Source organism: Pezoporus wallicus, unplaced genomic scaffold, assembly GCF_028554395.1.
Source record: "Pezoporus wallicus isolate ANWC-B61680 ecotype Strahan unplaced genomic scaffold, APGP_CSIRO_Pwel_v1 contig_13850, whole genome shotgun sequence".
In the NCBI taxonomy this organism is placed as follows: Eukaryota; Metazoa; Chordata; class Aves; order Psittaciformes; family Psittacidae; genus Pezoporus; species Pezoporus wallicus.
In genome coordinates, this window is record NW_026635243.1 from 1,614,508 (window position 1) to 1,637,447 (window position 22,940).

At 44.9% G+C, this 22,940-nt stretch overlaps 1 protein-coding gene across 1 annotated transcript; it reads right to left on the reverse strand.

The window, feature by feature from the left end:
• Window positions 1-5,456: 5,456 nt before the first annotated feature.
• PITPNB (phosphatidylinositol transfer protein beta) lies at window positions 5,457-22,769 on the reverse strand (the record flags this gene model as incomplete). Its single annotated transcript, XM_057412439.1, has 11 exons — window positions 5,457-6,143; window positions 10,000-10,122; window positions 10,338-10,448; window positions 12,765-12,842; window positions 17,260-17,343; window positions 17,685-17,759; window positions 18,762-18,769; window positions 19,356-19,447; window positions 20,106-20,251; window positions 21,141-21,171; window positions 22,620-22,769. Coding segments are annotated over 11 exons (949 nt in total), but the record flags the coding sequence as incomplete, so codon positions are not given.
• Window positions 22,770-22,940: the final 171 nt, after the last annotated feature.

A 22,940-nucleotide genomic window follows, 5' to 3' on the forward strand; every position in this document is an offset into this window, starting at 1 on the left:
TATGGTGCAGACCCACAGTAGGGAAAGCCGCCTGACTTCTGCCTGCTCTGACCTCTGATACAGACACAGGCAGCGGGAAAGTTACAACAAAAAACTAGGGACAAACACCATGTTAATACATGTAACTTAGGGAAAAACACATGAAGGAGAGAAAAACAGTGAGCAACATCCCTGCACGGTGCTATAGACACACACACGCACCCTGTTTTCGTAAGTCTGTGTCAGCAAATGCATTGCACCCAATTCTAACCATTTCTTCTTAAACAAAATAAAAAAGGCAGGTCTCTTTTCAGAAGGAATGTTAATGCCAATGGGATGTCAGAACAAACAGATAATGCTTGTTTACCTGCAAGAGATGCATCGAATCCCGAGACACTCAAACGTATCTGTCACATATGACAGTTTCAGCAGTCGTATTAGGAAATCGCTTAACGCTTACCTTGACATCTCACTTCTTTCATTTGCTGGAAACCCCTGGAATACATCAGGCTCATTCCTACCTCCACTGGAGCAACAGAAATAATTGGTTTTACATAAAGAGGAAAGCATAAATTGAAGAAAATATTGTAAATATTGATTCTGCCACCAAGGGCTTTACATTAGAGACTGAGTGCTGGTAAGGAGCTTCAGGAACCAAATCTTTAAAAAGAAAGGGTGCATTAAGGTGCATGACAAAATGAAGACAGGCTACAGAAGCTCATGGGAGCAGCCCACCACTGCATGCTGCTGCTCCCAAGCAGCTTCAACTAGAAATCTGGCTTTGCTTTTGCTTCGTCAGCCATCTGTATTTTAAAGCACAGGCAATTAGCAAACATTCCACCCCAGTAATGTGGGCTACAGATCCCGAGGAAAAGCTTCTGCTGATGGGTTTCAGGTGAGCAGAGACTGTTCTGGTTTCCTCCTACCACCCTATTCCAGCTGCAGTCGTCAGCAGCATGTAGGAGCCATGGGACCAGGATGAAGTTCAAATTGTACATGAGTGATACACGGTAAAAACGTTGCTCTTTTTAGCCAGTTGCCCCACTGAGGCTGGGTCTGGAGTACACTGCGTGTAACAGGGTGTTTTGTGTGGCAGAGATTCTGGTGCCGCAGGAACAAGGCCAGGACAGCCCTGTCCCCACGAGCAGGGGTTGCCAGGGAGCACGGGGACCTGCAGACCCATGGGGCTCCGCAGCTGCAGCGCTGCCATTAGCGCTGTGGTCACACAGCAAGAGCGAGGGGACCTGGGTGGCATCTGCCCAGGAGGAAGGCGGGGGGGGGGGGTCACATCTGCCAAACAGCAGGGGTGCTTTAGGAGGAAATGCTATTAAAGATCTCATGAGCATTGCATACCCAGTTAATGGAGGGATAAACAACCCCAGAGCGCGTCAGGCTTCACCTTCATGTACCACAGACTCGATAGGGAAGAGCAAATAGAAGCCATTGGAACCTTCAGCTGAATAAAACAGTTTTAACATTGCGAGGCTTTCCCAGGCATCCCCTGGGCCCAAACCCTCCCGTGCCTCCATGGAGGTGAACACCAGCCACAGCAGAGAGGTGCTGCTCACCGGCGTAACCAACGTGGGCATTGATTTGCAATGTTCAACCGCTTCCTACCGCGCGATCACGGATTAACGTCAGCTGCTGCACCGCTGTCAGCTCCTCCTCTCTGCCACACGAAGTGGTGCAGGAGGTGCAGGAGGGAAAAGCCCCCCGGGGCTGGCCCCGGCCCCGGCCCCCTCGCACTGTGTGCTCCGGCCATGTGCGGCATTCCCGACTTGTGGCAAAACTGTGGGGCCCGCACTGCCCCTGCCCACCCACAGCCCAGGGCTCTGCAGAGCCCTCTGCGCCCGTGGTGGCCAGGACACACAAAATGAGGCTTTTAGGGTCTGGTCAGAAGGGGAGCAAAAAGAGGGCAGAGACCCCAGGAACCGGCTGGAAGAGAAGATGCTGAAATCAGTTGAACAGTGACAGCAAACAAAAGGAACCGCAGCCAGAGGAGTGTGGCACCAGCTAAGGACCCATTACTGGTGCTCGTGGTGGATGGACCCTGGCTGGCAGCCACGGGCACCACCACCCACCCGGTGCACAAACCCGCCCCACACACCGGCCCTTCTCTGAAATCACAGCTGCCAAGTGAGGACGACAGCATCAGCTCCAGCACGTGGTGGTCAGTGTCACCCCAGGCCAGCTTGGATTGCTCCTACATCCTCTGGGTAGCGGTGCTGCAGTGTCCGTGTGTGCCAGCAGCTCGTGGTGCCAGTTCATGTGGCAGACAACGGAGCTCTCCTCACGCCTCCCAACACAAACAAGGCATTGTTCCCATGCATCCTCCGCAGCAACTCATTCTGCAGGAGCCCATCCTCCTGCCAACCAGTGCTCCTGGGGCTGCAGCTCCACAGGGACCTCTCCGCTCAGCCCCAGGCACCTGCTCCCCATCAGGGGGACCTGCAGACCTCAGACTTTAGTCAGCATCCAGTGTCCTGTCTTGACCCGCCCTGAGCAAGACCTGCTCCTCCTCTCCCACTGCATCACCTCAGGAGAGCCCAGGGATCTGGTGTGTGTCACAGCAGTGCCTGCAGAGCCAAGCTGTGGCAAACGGGTTGCAGCTTCGTGTAAGTCACAAAGCTATTTATTCCTCCTGACAAGTGTAATCATACTATTTCAATATTTAAAGTGAAGCACTTGCTCAGTCCAGCTCTCTGAGGAGAAGTCACAATGTTAAAATCGGTCTGTCGGGCACGGTTTAAAACAAAGCAGCAATAAGGCCTCAAGGCAACACTGTGCAGCAGCTCTGGGCTTCAAAGGATGCAGAGCAAAGAGACAGAACATCACCACTGTCACCACCAGAGCCGACACAGGTTTACGTGCCTGTCAGACACGCTGTGACCATTGTGCAGTGCATCAGTGCCATCCTGCTGCCGGTCACAAGTTCAGGTGCTGCAAACATGAAGGTTTGAGTGACAGGAGCAGGATAAATCTGTGCTTTCGCGGGTGGGTGCTGGCAGATGACAGCAGCGCTCTGAGGCGCTGCACGTGCCAGGGTGACGGCTCAGACCGATGCCGTCCACGGCTGCTGGAGCAGCCCCAGGGCAGGAGCAGGGCTGGCTGCTGCCCACAGGACCTTCACCCCAGTCCCCTCTGCCGGTCCTCTCTGTGCTTTACTGAACACAGGCCAGGCTTTGAACACCTCTGTCCCAGCCGTTGAGGCATGCTCCAGCCCAGACCCTTTTTGCCCCAGCATCAAACCCAACAGCTCCTGGTTTCCTCCAGCTCGTTTGCTGAAGCTGCCACCAACATGGGGCACAAACAATCCAGCACGGTCCCCAGTAGTGAAGGGAACTACATGGAGCTCTCTGGAGAAGCTGTTCCGCTCCCCTCTGTGGGATGGGGCAGGGTTTGTTTGCTCAGTCCTGCTTTGGAGCAGGATCTGCCCGTGGAGCAGCAGTGGAAGCACAACAGGAACCAGATTCACGTCAGTTTTCAGAAGTGCTGTGGGAATACAACACAAAACCCTACACAGCTCCTTCCCCACCTGGTCACGAGGGTTTCACATGGCCCGGGAGGGTCCAGCCAGAACAGTTTGGGCAGGTGGTTAAACAATCCTTGTTAAATCACTGCAGAGTAACAGCCAGGCCACATCCCTCTGCAATTCCAGCATCCCCTGGGCGCGGGCTCCCAGGCTGGCACGTGCCCACACACAGAAACCTCCTCCCCTCTCCCTTCTCTGTTGTGTGTCCCCCAGATGTGTTTATACTCTTTAGTGTGCAGCTGCTCTAAACAGGCACCTTGTGGGTTATTTTCAGTCCTTTTGGCATGTTTCCATTTTTTCCTCGTAGCCAAAATGAACACAAAGTTAAGGGACAGTTAAAAGCATTTACAGTTGCTTAAAGACTCTGTTCCTGGTTCAGGAGATAGGGGAGAGGTCCTTTAACACCAGCAGATGAATAGACAAAGAAAGAAAAGGGCTCACAAGTCCCTTTTAGACCATACTCATATGCAGCCAAGTGATGGATTTAAAAGGTTACTGCTGGAATACGGTTCACAGCAGTCTATTGCAGTGAATAAATATCATGTTTACATATCCATTATAACAAAACAACGCTGCACTTCCAGTATTTCACGTTGGTTTGCCATCTGGAAGCTAAACAAGCTATGTAGTAAAAAGAAGAATTCGATTTTGCATTTACTAAAAGGAGCCACGCAAGTTTCGGTTTATGGCAGGCTATTTCCCAGCCTTCACAAGCAGAAACCTGCCCACAGGAGAACTGACTTCACCGGGCGGTATCAGCCCATGGGGGAGGCACACAAGCCAGCTCATCAGCCACCTGCAGACACCAGCACCTCAGACAAGAGACAGAGCACTTCATGATCAGATTTATTTAATTAAAGTCCATTGGCTGGTTCACTGCAGGTCACACCCGAGGCTGCCAAAGCAATCTGAACATGTTACAGTCACTACAAGATGCTCACAGATTTTCCCAACTAGTCCCAGCCCACAGAAGCCACAAGGTCCCTTCCTTCACCTGGCACCAGGACTCACATTAAGGGCAGCAGGACTCAAGTTGCAGCACCGAGCTGAACTGAGGCCCCGGACCCCGGTGCCAGAGCCCTGGCGCCTCTAAAACCATCCCTGTGTGTGCACGTCCTTGCATTTACAAACCCACCCTCCTGGTGCAGGGGACAAACACCAGCTTCACTGCTAACCCAGAAAGGAGAAACAATCAGTTCTGCAGGGGGGTGGGCAGTGACAAGGAGAGGTCCCAGCGCCGCTGGCCCCAGCACACAGACAGCCCAGCTGGAAGTAGAGGAAAATTCAATCACTGCCCATCACTGGAAATCGGATCATTCCTTGGGTAAAGCCAAGTAGGTCCAAATGACTCCAAAATACTTGGATGGATGTGGGGTTATGAAAGTGAAGCTTAAGCAAGGCTCAGCCCCACCAAGGTTTGTGGGGACACTGGAGGAAGTGAGGCATTAATAGAGCTTTATCTAACTCTGTCTTTAAAATAACCTGTTTCTGGCCTAGCAAGCATTTTGATAATATATCTATGACATGCTTTGAATATTTCCTTAAAAAATGCTGAAGACATTTTCCCTACTTGAGAGTTATCTACAGGAGGTCTCTATGACACCATCTCCTTTTACAAGTCTACCCCTAACAAACATCAGGGAAATACGTCAGATGCTACAGGTTAAACTTTCATCATATCTGAAAGTATACAACTCTTTTAAAGTGTATTTTCAACATGAAAAGAGCTAAAATCACAATTGTATCCCATTGCGCAGTGTGTGTGAAATCAAGACCATCTGCACAGCTTCCAAAGTGGAACTCTGGAGAACAGTGACGGCAGGGAAGGGGCTGCCACCCCTCTCCTTCAGAGCACGGAACTTTCTGCGCTACTGTCAGCATCTTCGGCTGAGAAGCCAGCTCTTGGAGAATTTCAGGTTGCAATCACTTTAAAAATCACAAGCCATTTGTCCTTAATTTGCCAATTTTAATGAAGAAAAACCATTAATCAGCATTTCCATGTACAAAAGTCCAATAAAACATGATTTTTTTTCCTTTAAATCAGTGAATGGGAAAAGTTCAAGTTAAACTTATTCAACAGTAAAAATCTTCCAATTTCCACTAATAGAAATTTTTTGCTGATGTGACTATAGGATAATGACTATCCAGAAATAAATAGCTATAAATACATTCATTGTTCCTATTCCAAAAATAATCACATAGGGAAGACACAAAACTGAAATTAACTTATTTGAACCTCTTTCTTTACAATGAGATATGGGCAAGTTATAGCAGAGGGACTCAAGACAGGAAAAAAAAACCCAAGTAGGGAATAAATTGGTCCAGTATTGACATTCATGAAACATACCAGTTAGCATAGTTCATCCTTTAAATGACACTACTCAGTCAATTTTTATTTGCTTCGGGTATACATAATGAAAGCACTTTCCTTTGAATCTTTGCTGAGGACAGGTATAGTACCCTGGAGACACTGTAACAACCCCTTCGGTATGCATGTGCGTATATATAATTATATATAAATAATCATGCATCCACACACACATTTGTATATCAACACTGCATGTGACCGTTAAATCCATCATCATTCATCATTGGCAGCACTTGTTCCTCTGACTTGGCCTTGATTACGTAACTGCAGAGAAAGAAAACACACCATTAAGCATCAACAGTTCCCCCTAACCACAACTTCCAAAGAGGCAGTTTCATTAAACGCCAAGGAAAATAGGGCAGGGTGGTCAAAACATCACCAGGGCTGAGCACGTCACACCAAAGCAATGCAGGACCTGGCAGGGAACCTCAGTTTGGGCGCTGTCCTCTCGGGGCAGCAGCTCCAGTCTCTGAGGACTTAAAAACTGCTTTGGCTGGGGATCCACCTGCAGCATTAACACAGCCACAGCGGGAGACACCAGCGCTGGAGTCCTGGCACAAGGGCTCAAAGCTGCTCCTGTGCAGCTCCGGGACAACCCACTTCCCGCAGGAACCAGTTTAACACAATTTACTGTTTGTAGCTATCTGTGTGGAACTCTATTTCCAAAACTTGTTGTGCTTTCAAGATGACAGGCCACAGCTGCCCTAAGTTCAGTGGACTAAGCCCACACATCACTTTGCTACTGAGCACATTGCAAACAATGCTCACGGCTTTTCTGATTTGCATCCCAAAAGCTCCCTGCAGGCTTCAGAGCTCAGTGATGAACAGGTCGGCACTTTGGTTTTCTGCACTAGATAAGCACAAAGAACCAGGTTATGTGGCCAGCACCGCAGGGATCCTGCCACGGCACTGGGCGCCGGCCCAGCCTCACACAGTGCCCATCCCTGAGGCACCTGGACACCAAGGGTCACCCCTGGCTGTTGATCACCACAAGGTTATCACACAGGAGGGAGCCCAGGCCTGGAAGCGTTATCTGGATACGCGTCCGTTTGGGCAATTTCTGCCATCAACTCCCATCCATCAGAACATTACTCATTTTTCTCCCTTTCCATCCAGCAGTTGACTTACACAGCTTGATTTGCCTCAGAACCTACAGAGAACTCCTCTAGACGTCAGCAGCCAAAGTGCCTCGAACGGAACCCTTCTTACGCATCTAAACGTAAAATAAAACTGTGAGCTCCCACATAAAGAACCTGTCGCACGAGTGTTAGTAAGAGAAGTAATGCTCAACATGACCAGGACTGCTTTCCCGTGGACAGCACCAGAACCAGCCCCAGCTACAGCTGAGGGGGTTGGAGATGGGGTATACACTGTTTCTTTTTGGTGAGGAAGCATGGGCAGCAGCTTTATAAATGATGCTTCTTAAACGTTTGACAGCCCATGATGCTTCAGCATGGAGCCACCGTGCTTGAAATACCCAGTGTGGCATTTCCACCCTCACAACAGGGTGTCGTTTAAACCACAAGGGGTCAGATATATAAACCACTAAATGAGAAATAAACAGTGAGAAAAGGATGGGTTGGGACAGAGAAACTCTGGAAGAACACTGATGAGGATTCAGAAAGGAACAAAAACGTAACAAAAGCAGAGATCCTGACTACAAAAATCGACTTTAGATGAAGAACAGGACCAACAAAAGAAACAAAATGTGCACAAAATCCAAAGAGAAAGATTAGTTCAAACCAGGAAGAAGAAAGGGTGTTAATAAGAAAGGGAATAATGACAGGAAGCGATGCAAGAAAACGTAATGCTGCCAGTATCATCAGGCTTGCCTCCTGCAGTTGTTTGGGTTTAAGCATCATAGAACTGCACAGTGCAACACTCATAAAAGCTGACTGCTCCTCTGCAGGGATGGAAGCTTGAAGGTATTCCTGTCGTATAAAGCACCTTACCACTGAGTGCTCACTTCCCAGAGGTCCAGGGCATAAACCCAACGTTTTGTGGTGTACTTGGGATTTAATGAAGCTTACTGCTTAGCACACTTGCTGAAGTAGTTGAATATGAAACATAAACCCAAATTATTTGGGATAAAATCAGCATTCATGTTTATTTGGCATCATATATAGGTGTTAGTAGATATTCCTATTATAATAGTTGAGAAAACAAAATGTTTTAACAGCAGGTCCCCACTCCTCTCCCATTTCACAATACACATAGAAAAGGTGTGTTAGTGGAACTAGTCAATAAATTTTTCTTGTGAAAAACTTCAGTTCCTGATGCTAACGTCTTACACAACAAACTATTTGAAATGAACTATTTGCACTGCTTTGCAAAACAAGAGATAGTAAATAAATACATTCAATATTTAAGCACAAGTGTCACACCCAGAAACATGTACCCCAGCTTTTGCTGTAGAACTAAAAAGCAGCAAACATTTTGCAAAACATATTTAAAAGCCATTACTTACCAGCGAGAACTGGAAACAACTTTCTCTACAAGATGCCACATCCACAGTCCAGAAGGGAAATTCTCTCATGCAGAGAGATGTGTCTCTGCTGCTCACTCTCTCCAAGACATGCCCTCCCCACACTGCCACTAGCCTTTCTCAGAGAAATGGGATGAAGTTGATCTCACTCCAGATAAAGAACTACGGGTGTGCAAAAGAACCCTTCTGACAAAAATCAGTTGCAGAGAGGAAAGTGGTTATTCTTCCTCCTTCACAGACACCCAGGAACAGGTGACTCTAGGAACAGGTTCTGGCATAAAGTAGAACTAAAGAAGAAATCCTCATGACCTGAGAGAACACCTGCTATAACCAAAACCAGCCGAATGCCACCGAGAGAACCCCATGTTTGCAAGTGAGTGAGCAGCATTCTTTTCAAAGCATATTCTGGGAACTGCCAAAGCAGCCAAGCCCTTCAGCCTATCTGGAAAGGGAGTTTGGTTTTGCCAACATCTACCTACCAACACTCGGAATAGTGAAGAAACTTCTTCCAAATCCAGAAGACATCTCTACACAATGTAAGACCATTCCACACAGATCGTCCAAACATGGAGAGCAGAACAAGTGGGGATGGAGAAGCTACTGCTAGTTTTGATACTATTAGATGTGGTAGGCACAAACCAAAAAACGCCCTTCAGAACTGCTGTCTGTGAGACTAAACCACCAGGCAATCACTTTAAAGATGTCTGGCAGCTGAAATGAGTTAAACCACACAAAAAAGCAAGTTACAGCTGAAGACACATTGTGTTTTGAAAGAACCAAGACAACTGAAGGAAGGTAACAATCCGAATGGGTTTGGGGCATAAAGCCATTGGGAAAATGGGAAGGAAATTGAATTGCAAATCCACAGACTGCAAAGAACCTAAAAACCCTACAAGATTTAAAATGAGAAAGGTTCAGGCCAAAGATTGTACTCTACAAAGACACTACAGAAAAGGCTTCCTGCCTAGTCTGTGATGTTCCTCCATCTCTTAAGGGAAAGAGTAGAGAAAGTAGCCTATGGATGAGTTTCCTTCTAGGCATGAGCCCAAACACAGACCACGCTATACATGTTTGGTCCTCACAGACACAAAAGCGTGACAAGCAACACTCTCTCAAGCCCATTGATTTTACTGACTTCCTCTGTTCAAGTACCATTCTAAGTTTCGGTGTGCTCCTCAGGATGAGTGAACAACTGTAATGTGACATATAGCAGCTTGCTAGGAGACATGTTTGAAGAGAAAAGGTAATCAGATCTAATGATGATTAGGAGGACACATGATGGAAAAGCAAGAGGACAGCCCTTAATCCTAACTGACAAGTGGTAAAAAAGCACCAAATGGGACTTTGTGCAATGGGTATGGTGCCAGAAAGAAAGGTGCTCAGGGCAGATATTCTGAATTCAGTGACAACAGAAATATTTACCTTACAGCCACTTCCAGCTTGACACACACAATATTCAGAAGCTTGACGTACATGGATCTGCACAGGACAACCACTAAAGGGGCTGTATTGCTCATCAGCAATTGCCCAAACACACACAAGGGGAGGAGCACAACATAATTTCTGTCAACTCCAAAACAGATAAATCTACAGATAGAGGGCACACACCCCCAAACTGCAAAAAAGCATTCTTACCGCTTCCAGCTCCTTTTGGGTTTCATCCTCCATTCTCCTAATGTCTTCCATGGTCAGGTCAATCCACTTGTCAATCCAACAGAACAGCTGGCGATGAAAGTTGGTAAATATCCTTTTTTCTTGCTTTAAGAAGATAAACAAGCATTAGATAACAGGCCTCATTTCGCAAAAGCTTGCTGAAGTGACTGCAGCTGCTCCATGGGAAAGGCTCTAATCCTCAGGAGTAGCTGTCTCCCACTGCACAGGCTCAGCTTCCCCCAGCGCTGGACCCACAGACCCACCTGCCTGCCCACCCCAACCCACCCACCCCCAGCAACACCCAGCAAGACAGCACTTACCTTCTGAATGAAGTTTTCCACTTTGTTCTGCAGTCCCCACCATTTAAATTTGATAGTCACCAACTTGTAAGCACACATTTTTGGACACTCTTCATCAGTTGCCAGCTCCTTCTGTTCAGGGATAATGGGAAGGAACTTTCACTTTTTTAAAATTTTTACTTCAGTCGAATGAAATATAATTATTAGAAACTATAACTCTATTATATTATTTATATTTATATTCATATTAATCATATTATTATTTCATGGTAAATAAAAAAACACTATCTTACTATAATTATGAATTAGATTCTAAGTATTATTAAAGCTATAACAATATTTAGAATTTTAAGCACTAGTAAATACCTAGCACTGTACTGTGAACATAGAGCAATAGAGATTAACAATCAGGTTAAATCTGCAAGGCAGTTCCATCCATGTTGCGAACATACACTATCAGTCTCAGTCCTTAGGGAAAGAACCAAGCAATCAACCAAGGAAAGCCAATAGTATTTGAAAAAAAAGGTAAAAAATTGTGTATTTGGCTTAAATAAGCAGCAGTTGCCATCAGAAATCCACAGTTTCTTATTCTTTAGATCTGCAATAAACTAGTAGAAAGTAGAAATGCTTTACAGCTTTTTTTAAGCTTGATTTCTTCTAACCATCAAATGGACAACTCCAGTTGGACATGCACACAGTGAGCAGACTGATCTGGTCACAGAAAAATCTGATGTACAAATATCTGGGTGAATAACATGTATTTAACACAGAACTTTTAGCACAAATACTCATCACCAAAGACCACTCCAATGAAAACCAATTATCCTCAGAAGACTGATGTTCTATTCATGAGCAAAAAAAGAAAGTGCTGTTGTTGTTTGCTATTCCCAAACAGTACAAGTCTATGTCCAGGCATTAGCAAACGGCAGAACTAAATGGAACACCCAAGTTCAGTGCCACCAGTTCCAGGCATTCAAAGTTTTCCTGCTCATTCTACAGCTGTTTATAAAAAACACACCAGTCACTCCCCACTTTCTTTGCGTCACGCAGGCTCAACCAGGCCATTCCTGCATCAGCCTCCTGCTTCCTTCCTGAGCAGGAACAGCAAACTCCCAAGGCAGGATGCACATTTTCAGCAGCGTACAAAAATAATCCCTGCGACACTTTTACCCTGCCAGGAGGAACACTCGGCCCAGGTAGAAGGAGCATTCCAACAACAGGAGGTGGAATAAAAGCCTCCCCTCATCATCACCTTTAAACACACAATATGCTTATTCTTCCATGAGACTAAGCTAACACTCAGGCCTAGGACAAACCCATCAGCCAGAACTAAGATCCACCTGCCTCAGTATTCAACAGTAGCTAATGGAAGAAACCCATGGGAAAATATGAAACCCAAGGGAGACAATCTTGGTAATTCACTTACAAACTCTACCAACTTCCAGCTTTTTATAAGCTGTGAAACTTTGTGCAGCAGAACTACTTTCTGTCCTTGGACACAAAGGGAAGAATTAAGGCCATGTAGGTATGTGTAGATTGGGCACTACAGGGCAAAATTAGGGCACTGCGGAGGCTGGAGGGGATGTTCCCTGACCCCTGGCGCAGGAGCCTGTTCCAGTGTTTGACCATCCCCACAGCAAAAAAAAGTGTTTTCTGGTGTTCAGGTGGAATTTCGTGTTATTTCTGTGTCTGTACAAAGGTGGAACATTTTCTGCCTACTGCTTGCAAAACCACGTTTTAGGATAGGGTATTAGAGACTGAGAGCTTGCTGGTGCAACACATCCTGTTCTACGATCTGACGCCTGCCTTGCTGCTTTGCAAAAAGTAGTAGCAAAATAACTGTGACATCTAAATAACAAACTAGAAGAAAATTCACACCTCTCAGAGTAAGTCCTTCACACTGTATTTTGACAGAAACATTCATGCTGTATTTAGAACTTGTTTGGAAAATGAAAGACTGAATGTGTTTACAAGAAAATTTAAGAAAGAGGGGCACCAGTTGAAATGCATTCAAACTCCTCAGCAATTCAGTGTAATTCATCACAGCACACACTAAACACGAGTAAAAATATGCTACTGGCAATGACATTTCACTTACGGTAAAGAAAAAAGTGAAAAATAATATTCTAATTGGTAACTAGGGGCCTGTTTCTGACAGGCGGTATCCACTCTGTGTATCCACTGTAGCATACAGCAGTTTTCTTCTCAGTTTCTATGAGGTTATCTGGTGTAACAGAGAAAGTTTATTTGGCTTTAGCAGAGATGTTGAACAAGTAGCAGACAGTACCTTTGCTTACTAACACACTTGGAATTTTCACTCAATACAAAGAAAATTATTCAATTTCTGCTCTCTTCTGAGACTAACATTGCTGGTGCTATGGTTCTCCAAGGAACCTTGAACTTCTTTTTTTCTGCTGATAAAGACTTTGTAACGCCAGCTCTCAGTACCTTCCAATTTGGCCCCAAAGGTCCTCTCTTCGTCTTAACTGACTGGAATAACGCAGGGTCTTCATCAGCTTTGTAGTCCTGTAACATAAAAAATCCCCACAAGAGTCAGAAAAACTCCAACCCCACTCTATTAAGGTCCTGTTCAAGCCTAACAGATTGTTGGAAACACTGTAAAACCCCTCCTGAGTTACCTACAAGTAAAATGTACAAGTGAAAACAAAAAAATCCAAAGAAAACAGATGAGTCGTAGTAAAGTTTCCTGTGCTAGAGCCTACATACAGAACCTTTGAACCAAGATCTGTAAGGACTCAGTTAAACTAAATCCTGTTATGAACATTAAACACCCCCCCCCCCATCTAAATGAATGTCTGGATGGACAAGAGGGTATTGTAGGAACTTGTCTCAATGCACAAACCCTACCAGCATGTGAGGAAGATGACTGGACTAGAGCCAAAGTACAAATAAACAAGAGTTCTTTGCAGAGTTTAAGGAAAATATCAGTGCAGTGGGAGCTTAACTCCTGACAGCAGCAAGTCCTTCTTAGGAAGAAAAACAGGCGGCTGTTGGAACAAATATTACAGCTAAAAAACCCTGAAGCACTCTTGAAAGCCAGACAGGCAAAACATCATCATGCAGCAGCATAACAATATAGAGGAGCTAAAAACCATTTCAAAGAAATACACAAATGTAATTTCATAGGCAGTTTCTGCTCAAATTCTCAATATAATATGCATGAATGCAACAAACTGTCCTAAAGAATTACTGAGAGGCTGCAAACCACACACGATAAAGTAATGATCACAACAAACCCAGGGCCTGGGTGCTTCTTTATAATTCTCATTCTCATTTCTGAGACCTGCTACAAGTAATAGCAGCATTCCTGATAGCTCATAGCTCACTCTACCAAGCAGCATGAAGCTTGGAAGCATATGCACAGGACAGAATGATTGTAAGATTTTTAGAACCTAATATTAAAATGATGCAAGTCTGATGCTTTATCTGCAAATTCCTGAGAAAAGCTTCCTGAACAATGAGTGGTGTAAGACTCAGGACACGGGGACACAGCTTCTGGCTTTTCAACTCTGCATCCCGTGAGGTTTGAAACAGGAGAACACTCAAACTGTCAGTCAGCAGAAAACTCTACATCTGAAACAGGAGAGATCCACCTACTGGAAAGCAGCCCTTCCACACAAGAATCTTTTAAGACTCTTTTGCAGACTACAAAAGAGAGCATTTCCTATATTCCACTATATTCCTTCCAATGGTGGAACAAGGGATACTACTTACTACACAGCTCATAGAAATCCTACCTCTGAGCGCATGCATTAAGTAATTTCACTGATTTGTATAAAACTGTATTTTTAGAACTTTGTTTCAAGTAACATAATGAGACCCACCACGACTTAGAATAAGACATTTCATGTCTTCACTGTCTAAAAATAACTATAAACCTGATTTCAATGCCTTTGTTTTCACCACACTCTACTTTCTTACAAATTGTTTCCAAAAACGTAGCCTCTCCTGATGCTACCTGAATGTTCACTTCTGCTTGCTCTTGAAAAAGTCTTACTCTCCTGGGAAGAGATTTTTATATACAAATCACACAAAGTTACAGAGATTGGATGCTGGAGATGATTAAGAGAAGGCAGGGTTAAATTTATATCTAAAGAAAGCCACAGATGTCAGCCAATTTCTTTCTATACATACTTCCATGAGCACGAGTCAGCATATGAATGCCATTAGTATCTTAAAGAAATTTACTATTTTTATATTTATGCTGATTGTAGTTCTGAAACTACAGTTAACTGCTACACTACAATGGGCTGGACAAGGTTCACTCTCGGAACAAAAAGATAAATCTGGAATATATGAAAATTTTTATCAAAATTGCTGGATCTTATAAATGTAGTTCCATTCTCTCAGCCATGCTGTTATCCAAGATAATGCATTTGAGCTGCTTTTCCAGGCAAAACTATGACTGAGAAAACAAATGTACAAACAAAACTTTCCTTTGCAACACTATCCTTTGCCCTAAAAAAACAATGAGGGCACCAAGAAACCTATCAGCCAATTTGAATAATTCTCAAAGCACAAGCACAGTTACAAGATAAAGCCATACAACGTGCCTGACTTCAGAAACCACCCAACAGAGTGAACCAGTGACTGCTCCAGCATCACTGAAAAAGACACTATATGCCTGGACAAACAGAAGACATGGAAAACAGCTGACGTTTTCACAGGGGACAGTTACCTTCCAAAACCAGCTGCCTTCTCTGAAGGCATAAAAGTGAGAGTGTAGATCCAGGACATAGCTGGACTACCAAAACAAAATTCCACATGTTCCATTACCTAAACCCTATAAAGATACTGGCTTAAATGGAAAGTCTCTCTCATGGAGTCACAAGTGCTAAGAGAAAACAAAGGCAAGAAACTACAAATTCTCGTAAGAGAAGAGACTACAAGAGTGGGTCCCAGAGAACTGTCTAATCCCCAGCTGTCCAGGAAAGGGGCAGAGCAGTGGGGTGGGAAGGACACCAGACTACAGAGTTACCAATGGCTGCACAGGAGTTTGGGTACAAAGTCAGCCTTTGTTTAATGAAATCAGGACTCCGCAAACCTGAGTTTCTGGGAGATGAAATGGAAATGAAGGTTTGAAGCACATGGTCAAAGTGAGTCCCAAATATTCCTACACGATGATGAGCTCTACTGTGAGCTTGGATTTCAAAATATCCACTCAAAATATTTGCTACAAGCACAAATGGTTTTAGAAGTTACTAAAAAAGAAAGAGAATGTAGAAACATCAGAAGACATGTAAGAGTCTGGATGAAGCCATTCTGCATTCACAGATGCGATGCTCTGCAAGTCAAATACACAATAGAAAATCGTTGTTTTTTTTTAAAAAAAGGAAAAAAAAGAAAAGAGGATAATGGACTGAAAATCATTCCAAGGATTTCCACACATTAAATAGCTGATAAACACAATAGGCCAGATATAATCTGGAGCTCTGGAAGCTCTTTAAATACAGACTGATCTTTCAGAGATATGCATCTCCCAGCTCCTAGTAGGTACTTCCCAAATTTCTTATTCTTCCATGAGTATCTGCTACAGACCACTAACAGGATATTGGGTTAGATGAATCTTTGTCCCGAGCCAAAAGCAGAACTTCTTTTAGCACAGCACCATCTGTCAGTCTTCAGAACAAAGGAGGTGTGGAAGGCAGGCCGAGGAACAGTGCAAGAGGATACAGCACAGGCAGTGCTGTTCACCAACAGTACCTCACACACAATAAACACTTGGGTTCAACTCGCAGTAACAAGCACAGCCCTTTGTTTACATGTACGGCAGTCAAGCAAGCTCTGACAGGTGACAGCATTGTAGCTGTCTGCCACAATTCCAGGCATGGAATAGTGAATGCACAGCATTAATTTACCTGCCAGTTCAGCTCTAAGGTCGTAAGGAATGTCTGAAAGAACAAGTGGAAGCAAAACGATGCCTCACTGCATTAAAATAGGCAAGACATTTAATTTGGTTTAAAGGGAGGATCTCCATATGAGGCATCGTCACACATGTAAATCCACAGACCACCTGGTAAACATTGGCTAAGCCACAGTGCAGGGTATACACCTACACCAGTAATGCAAGCGGACATTTAGGAAGCACAAACCTTTCCCTTTCACACACCACAGCCTTTCCTCTCCTTCCCTGCAAAGGAGTCCTCTCTTCACAATACAGGATATCCAAGTATTTATTTTCAGAAAATAACAATTAAATAGTGTAAAGAATGTCTCCTTGCACAAAAACAAGACAACTACATTTATTGTGCAAACACAAATTGCTAAGTGCCAATATTGGTGCGTACCATTTTCCTACTACCCCAAAATTAATGATTACACACAAAACGGTCCAGCTGTTAAAACTCAACAACCCAGACAACTCCAGTAGACAGAGATGCATAGAAAGCAACAGCAGTAAAACCAAGGAAGTAAGGCAGCCACAGAAGTACAGCGAGGCTGCCCTCTAAAGCTGCATGAACCAGCATCTAAAATCAACATATTCAACCTTCTTAGATTAATCATATATACTACAGAGACATACCCTGGCTGTGTGCACTGGCATTCCAGACTCCCCCCATGTGCTGGCCTGCACCCTCAGAGTGTGAGCATCCAGTTTAGGGAGGGGATTCTGCCCCTCTGCTGTGCTCTGAGAAGAACCCCCCTGCAGTCCTGATAAAGTTCTGGGGCAACAACACAAGAGGGATGTGGAGCTGCTGGAGCGAGTCCAGAGGAGGCAATTCTCTGGTCAAATTCAGTAGACTGAACTGGAAATGCATTTACTGAGTGTGAAACTTCGGAATTAATGACTCTGTTCGAGATGATTTTCATTCATGTGCTGGGTAAAATCACTACCATTTCAGTTTATTCACAATCAATGCAAAGCATTGATAGAATTAGCTGCATGCTACATCCCTATCCCAATAGGAGAGCATTTACTTACTCCTGGCTCTACTTGAGTTCTATCTGCAATGTCGATATGGACAACTTCAACTGTCTTCCATGTGTTTGGATCTAAATTGTGCACCTGCAAGAAGGGAAAAAGCCTTGTGAAACAAACAGCTTATCAGCCTAAGTCACACTAGCTTGCTTAAGGTAAAAGAACATGAAAGTAAAAAGAAGTTACTGAAAATCTACTTCAGCATTTGAGTGACCTCAATATAAAAAATAAAACCCTTCTCTCGTTCTTGCATCTCTTTAGGTGAGACCTTAAAAGGACTTAACTAATGCTTTTCTTGTTTTACATTAACCACTGCTAGGGCTTTGACTTCATGCAGTAGTTATCCACCATTACCAGGTATACAATGCATTACCTGAATGACTATGTTGAAAATATTACTCATGCTTGGTATCCAAATCCCAACTCACATTTTCTGATGTCCCCAAATCCGGTTTATGCCAGGTCTCAATTTTTATGAAGAAGTCATCTTTCATGTATTCATTCTGTAAGAATTAAAAAAGCGTAAGAGTGATTACAGCTCTCTGCTTAAAGTATAGGTAAATGGTATTTACATCTAAGTCGCCACTAAGCCTTGACTAGCAACACATTTTGTTTAAATAACAGAATAATTTTCAAATTATTAAGACAGTTAAAAAAAACTAAAATACATTTCCATGAAACTTGGAATAAATGAGACAAGGGCAGGGTAAACAGCTAACGAACAGTTCACGTTACTGTACAGCACAAGTATGATCGTGAAGATCCAGCTACCACGAAGTTGTGTTTCTGAAGACTAGCACAAGCCACTTCTCATGTCAGAAGTAAGGAAGCATACACCAGCATGCACCTGTACCACAATGAGTCAAACTTGACAGTTCACAAACTCATCTGTTGCACCCACCTAGTAACAATCTAAATTGAGTTTGCAAGTGAACAGGTAAAGCAATTTAACATGAAGCTTATCAGCTTCCTTGAACACAGCACTGAAATACATACACAGGGAAATAGTCTCAATGATCTCTTTTCCACACATCTTAAAACCCCCCAAAACCCCAAACCCCCAGCTATTATAACCCATTTAGATTCTCAATTGACCTGTTTGAACTGAGGCTGGATTTCACTTTGCAGAAATGAGATTTCAGATACTGATTTTATTTCATTGGTCTTCCTGCATTCAAGAGTGCAGAAACCTCTGAATTGGCCCTTTTGGTTTTTTTCCTTTTTTAGTATTATGTCTTACAGGACAGACATCATGCAGCTGTAATGGTACGTAAAGGCATAAAAGAAGATGTAAAAAATGAAAGCATTTCCCTGGCAAATTATAGTTTTTTTTCTAAATATAGCCATGTGCAGACAAATAAAGTAACAAGGAGCCAGAAACCCTAGCAAGACATACAGAAAAGGTTGGAGCTTGCTTGCTAGACTCAGAGTCAACTTTAGCAATAGTAACAGAGAAAACATTCCAAAAAAAACCCCATAGGACTGATAGTAATTCAGATACTCACTGTCACAACTGGCCATTGGAAACACATGCAATGAAAATGAAAATGAAACAAAGTATTATTAGATGCAGTTCTTTCTGAAAAGTCTCACATATAATGATTGCTCCACAGTACAAGAATCATCCAAAATCAGTCTAACAGCATTTGTGTGCAGTCAGCAGAGTTCAGCAGACTTTGACTTGCTTGCCTTAACCTTAAAAGTTCTTTGTAAGGTACCTGAAACTGTTCAATAGGAACAGAAAAGAAACAGTGCCTTCTCCTAGAACTTAGGCAATCAAAAGTATTAAAATAAAGCAGTCACCTTATTCTAACAGGCTATGAGGAATTAAATTCTTTTCAAACAGGCTCTGTTCTAGACCCTAAGAGAATCACCTCTTCGGTCTTATCCCAGGGACACAGGATGCAAAGACTCCGTAGCAGTCTGGTCCCCTGAGGCTGCTCTCCAGAAGCAGCCCTCCTCTTCAGAGGAGATCTCACAAACACAACATTAACATTTTAAACATATTTGCCACTTGATGGTACCCTCTTTTCTCTTTAACCATTTAAAACCATCCCTCAACTGAACACTGACAGCAAAACATACAATGAGAGACCTACTTGTTCTACAGTAGGGATACGCGTTCCAAGCCTTCTCATGGAAGACCAGAGAGCCTTCTGGCGCAATCATCCTCACAAAGCCAGGAACTTTACTGTGAAAAACAACGTTTTAGAAATGTTTGCCAGCTGAAATTCCTCACTGATTTCTTCCAATCCAGTAACAAAGGCAGATTTTACCTAAGCGCTTTCAAGGTTATGATGGCCAAGTTGCCCACAGTTAAATATGCAGGAACCCCAACAACATTACTGAGCTTGCTTTCCTGTTCAGGAACAGCAGACAACTGCTGACGGAGAGATCTGCTCCAGCAGAGCTGCAGGCTCACCAGTGACCAAGCCTGCAACCCGGCTGTCCCGCAGCCTGGAGGGAAGGATTCGGGGACTTTAGCTGTGACTGAGGAGGAAAACTGCAGCTCACCCGAGGCATAAGAATCACCATCTCTGGTAACTGCCCTCTAAACCAACAGAGCACCACGGGGGGGGGGAATGGATGCTTGGGGAAAGAAAAGTACCAAAAGCTGGTGCAGATCAGATATTTCACATGGTTCTCCATTACTCTACCCCACATACTTCAAACCCACTGTATCTCACATGTCACTCACCAGAGCACTCATGCTCAATTCAGCACATTACACAGAGGTAGAAAAGCGCAAGGACCCACCCAAGAGCACGGAACAACAGGAGGCTGCCCTCACTTTTAACATTCCATGCTCAACACCAAGTGACCACAATACACACCAAAGCTGTCCTCACCTCTTTAAATGATAGATTTTGTGGGTATATTGCCCCTTCTCGCCATCCTTCTCATAAGGCTCGTTTTTTAAGACTTGAATTCCTTCACCACCTCCTGTTTCGTTTTTGCTAGCTTCTGCCACGGAATAAAGTTGTCCAACTTGATACTGAAAAGTTAAAAGAAGTAAAATTTCAATATGAAAGATAGCCAAAACTTTTAACGCATTAAAAATTTAGATACTTCCAGTGAAAATTTAGTAGAATAAAACTATCACTAAAGTAATATACACCATATAAAAATATTTAGTAAAACATGACAATCTGCTGGCAAAATGTATCTGTAGTTCACAGCACCAGGTCTGTGATCAGCAGTTTCACTTTAATGTCATGCTTTGGTAGAGCACAACAAACACGTTATTCTTTGCTTTTCATATCCTAAAACCAAAGTGCATGCATTGTTCTTAGCTGTATAAAAGAAATGTAACTTTAAGTTTACAGATGGTGAAATAACTGATTTCCAGCTCCGAGCTCCCAAATTCATACTTTTAACTGACTAGATTGGCCCTCACAGGACCCATAAAATGTGAACTGCAGAAGAAAGCGAGCACCCCACTTTTCCTCAGAAGCACATTCAGACATCCCATCGTGACTTCCATTTAAATGTATCTCAGTGGCATTTAAACTGCTGGCTTGAGATTTTGGAAGATGATTTTGTCTTCAGGAAAAGGATTGGAGTCATTCAATGCCTTGACAGCAGGAAAGCTCTGCTGCAGTGCAGAACTTCACAACTTTTCCTTCCTTGCTTGTAAGCATGGAGCAGCTCAGAAACAACTAAAGGTTCTTTGCATGCAGGCATTTGCCTTCTTTGGATTTCACTGATCTACAAGAGGTCAACCCTGCCTAACTGCTGGCTTACACGTGGTGTAACTTTCCTGTGGCAGGCTGGTGGGTCACAGCACAGGGAAAACTTGGATCCACACCAGTCAGATTTAAATAAGACTCTAACATTGTCCCACCCATCACCCCAAAGCAAAACCAAGCAGGATGAGGACGTACCTCTTGCACTGAGCAAGGTAAAACCACTCGGCTGAAAGAGGAAAAGAACAAATTCAACAAAAGTAACAACTACGCTTCAACAGCAGGTAACATATGAACTGTAACAAAGACACTCGCAAAGGGAGCGTCAGAATGAGCTCATTCCAGTTTTCTTTTTAGAAACACTGTGTGCCAGGAAGGCTGCATGGATACACTGCAACAAACCCAAGAGAAATCCAAGACAATTGTGTTACAAAAGGAAAAAAGTGGTGAAGAACATTAGAAGCTGCAGAGAATGGCCACAAAACCTTGAATCTCCTTCCAGCTCTGCCATAACTTTGTACTGGGCTGAATGTGTTCAAACCCTGAGGCATGAGCTTCTGTCACAGTTACACCATGAGCGGTCTCATTCGTGCAATAGAACAGGACAAACCCTCAGAGCCTACAAATGAACTGAGCAATTACAGCAGTTACGAATCACATAAGAAGGATCCACAGCTCACACCCTTTCAGGTGCCAGAAGCGAGTGCATTTGAGGTGAGCAGCTCAGTTCTAACACAACTCGCTGTGCAGCCAACAGTGGTGCCATGGATGCAGAGCTGGGTTTTCACAGTCACAGGAGCACAGAACCCTGCAGTGACAGAGCCTCTCAGCTTCACCTTTCCTAACAAAACAGACAAAGATGATGCAGATTATGCTTTTGGCAAAACAACATCACAGAACTGCATTGTTCTTAGGGCTGAGAGTGACGTTACCTCCTTGACTGACAACCTTACGGCCATTCAAACTCAATGCAACACAATCGTCCCGAAAGCACGAATATAACCTGAGCCTGTCCATGATGAGAACTTACAGGATGTACACAGCCCACTGTCAGCTCGCAGGAAACACAAGACAGAGAGATGGCTTCTCCTACAAGGACTGGCGTGACCTCTTGCTCCAACATGAGTAGGACACTTGCTTCCATGTCATCCCCTGGACACAGCACCAGCACCTCAGCCCTGCCCAACTACACCAGCTCTCTGAAGTTCAGGAAAATATGTGAAGTATCCTCGGAAGTCTGTTTGGAACCTAACACACATCTGCTACTACCTCCTGTTTTGAGCCTACGCATCACCTTTACAACCACAACTGAGACCATTCCCGACTTGGAGACGGTTTAAAGCCAAAGGAGCGAGCGGGAGGAACACACCAGCTGGCTTGCTGACAGAAGACCGTACAGGTAAGGTCTACGCAGCGACATGGAGCTCCTGGCACCATCAGAGCAATGCAAGGCAAGACACCGCTCCACCACTGCCACTCGAGTCCCTTCCTAAGCGGACCGGGATCCTGACCCGAAACAGCCTCGGCGCCCCCGTCAGCCCCGCAGGGGCACATCGCGAACACGCCAGCCCCGAAGGAACGAGTCTGAGGAACTCGTGCGGGGCCACAACGCACAGCTGCGGGCGGGGACTGCCGCGCAGGAGCGCCCGGGGGCCTTCACCAGGGCCAAGCCGTCACTTCGGGCTGAAGCGCGGGACGCGGAAGCAGCAGAAGGCGGACCCGCGCCCCGACCTCAGCACCAGCCCCCGCCGAGGGGAGGCGGCGGCGGCAGCGTCCGCCCGGCTCAGGGCCAAACACCGCGCTCGGCTGAGAGGAGCGGCCGGCGAGCTGCGGGCCGGAGCGGAGCAAAGCGGGCCCTACCCCGCCCGGCGGCGGCCGAGCCGAGCCGAGCCGAGCCGAGCCGAGCCGAGCCGGGCCGGGCCGGAGGCCCCCCCTTGCCGTGCCGTTCCGTTCCGCTCCGTTCCGCGCCGCCCCGCGCCCGCCGCACTCACAACTCCT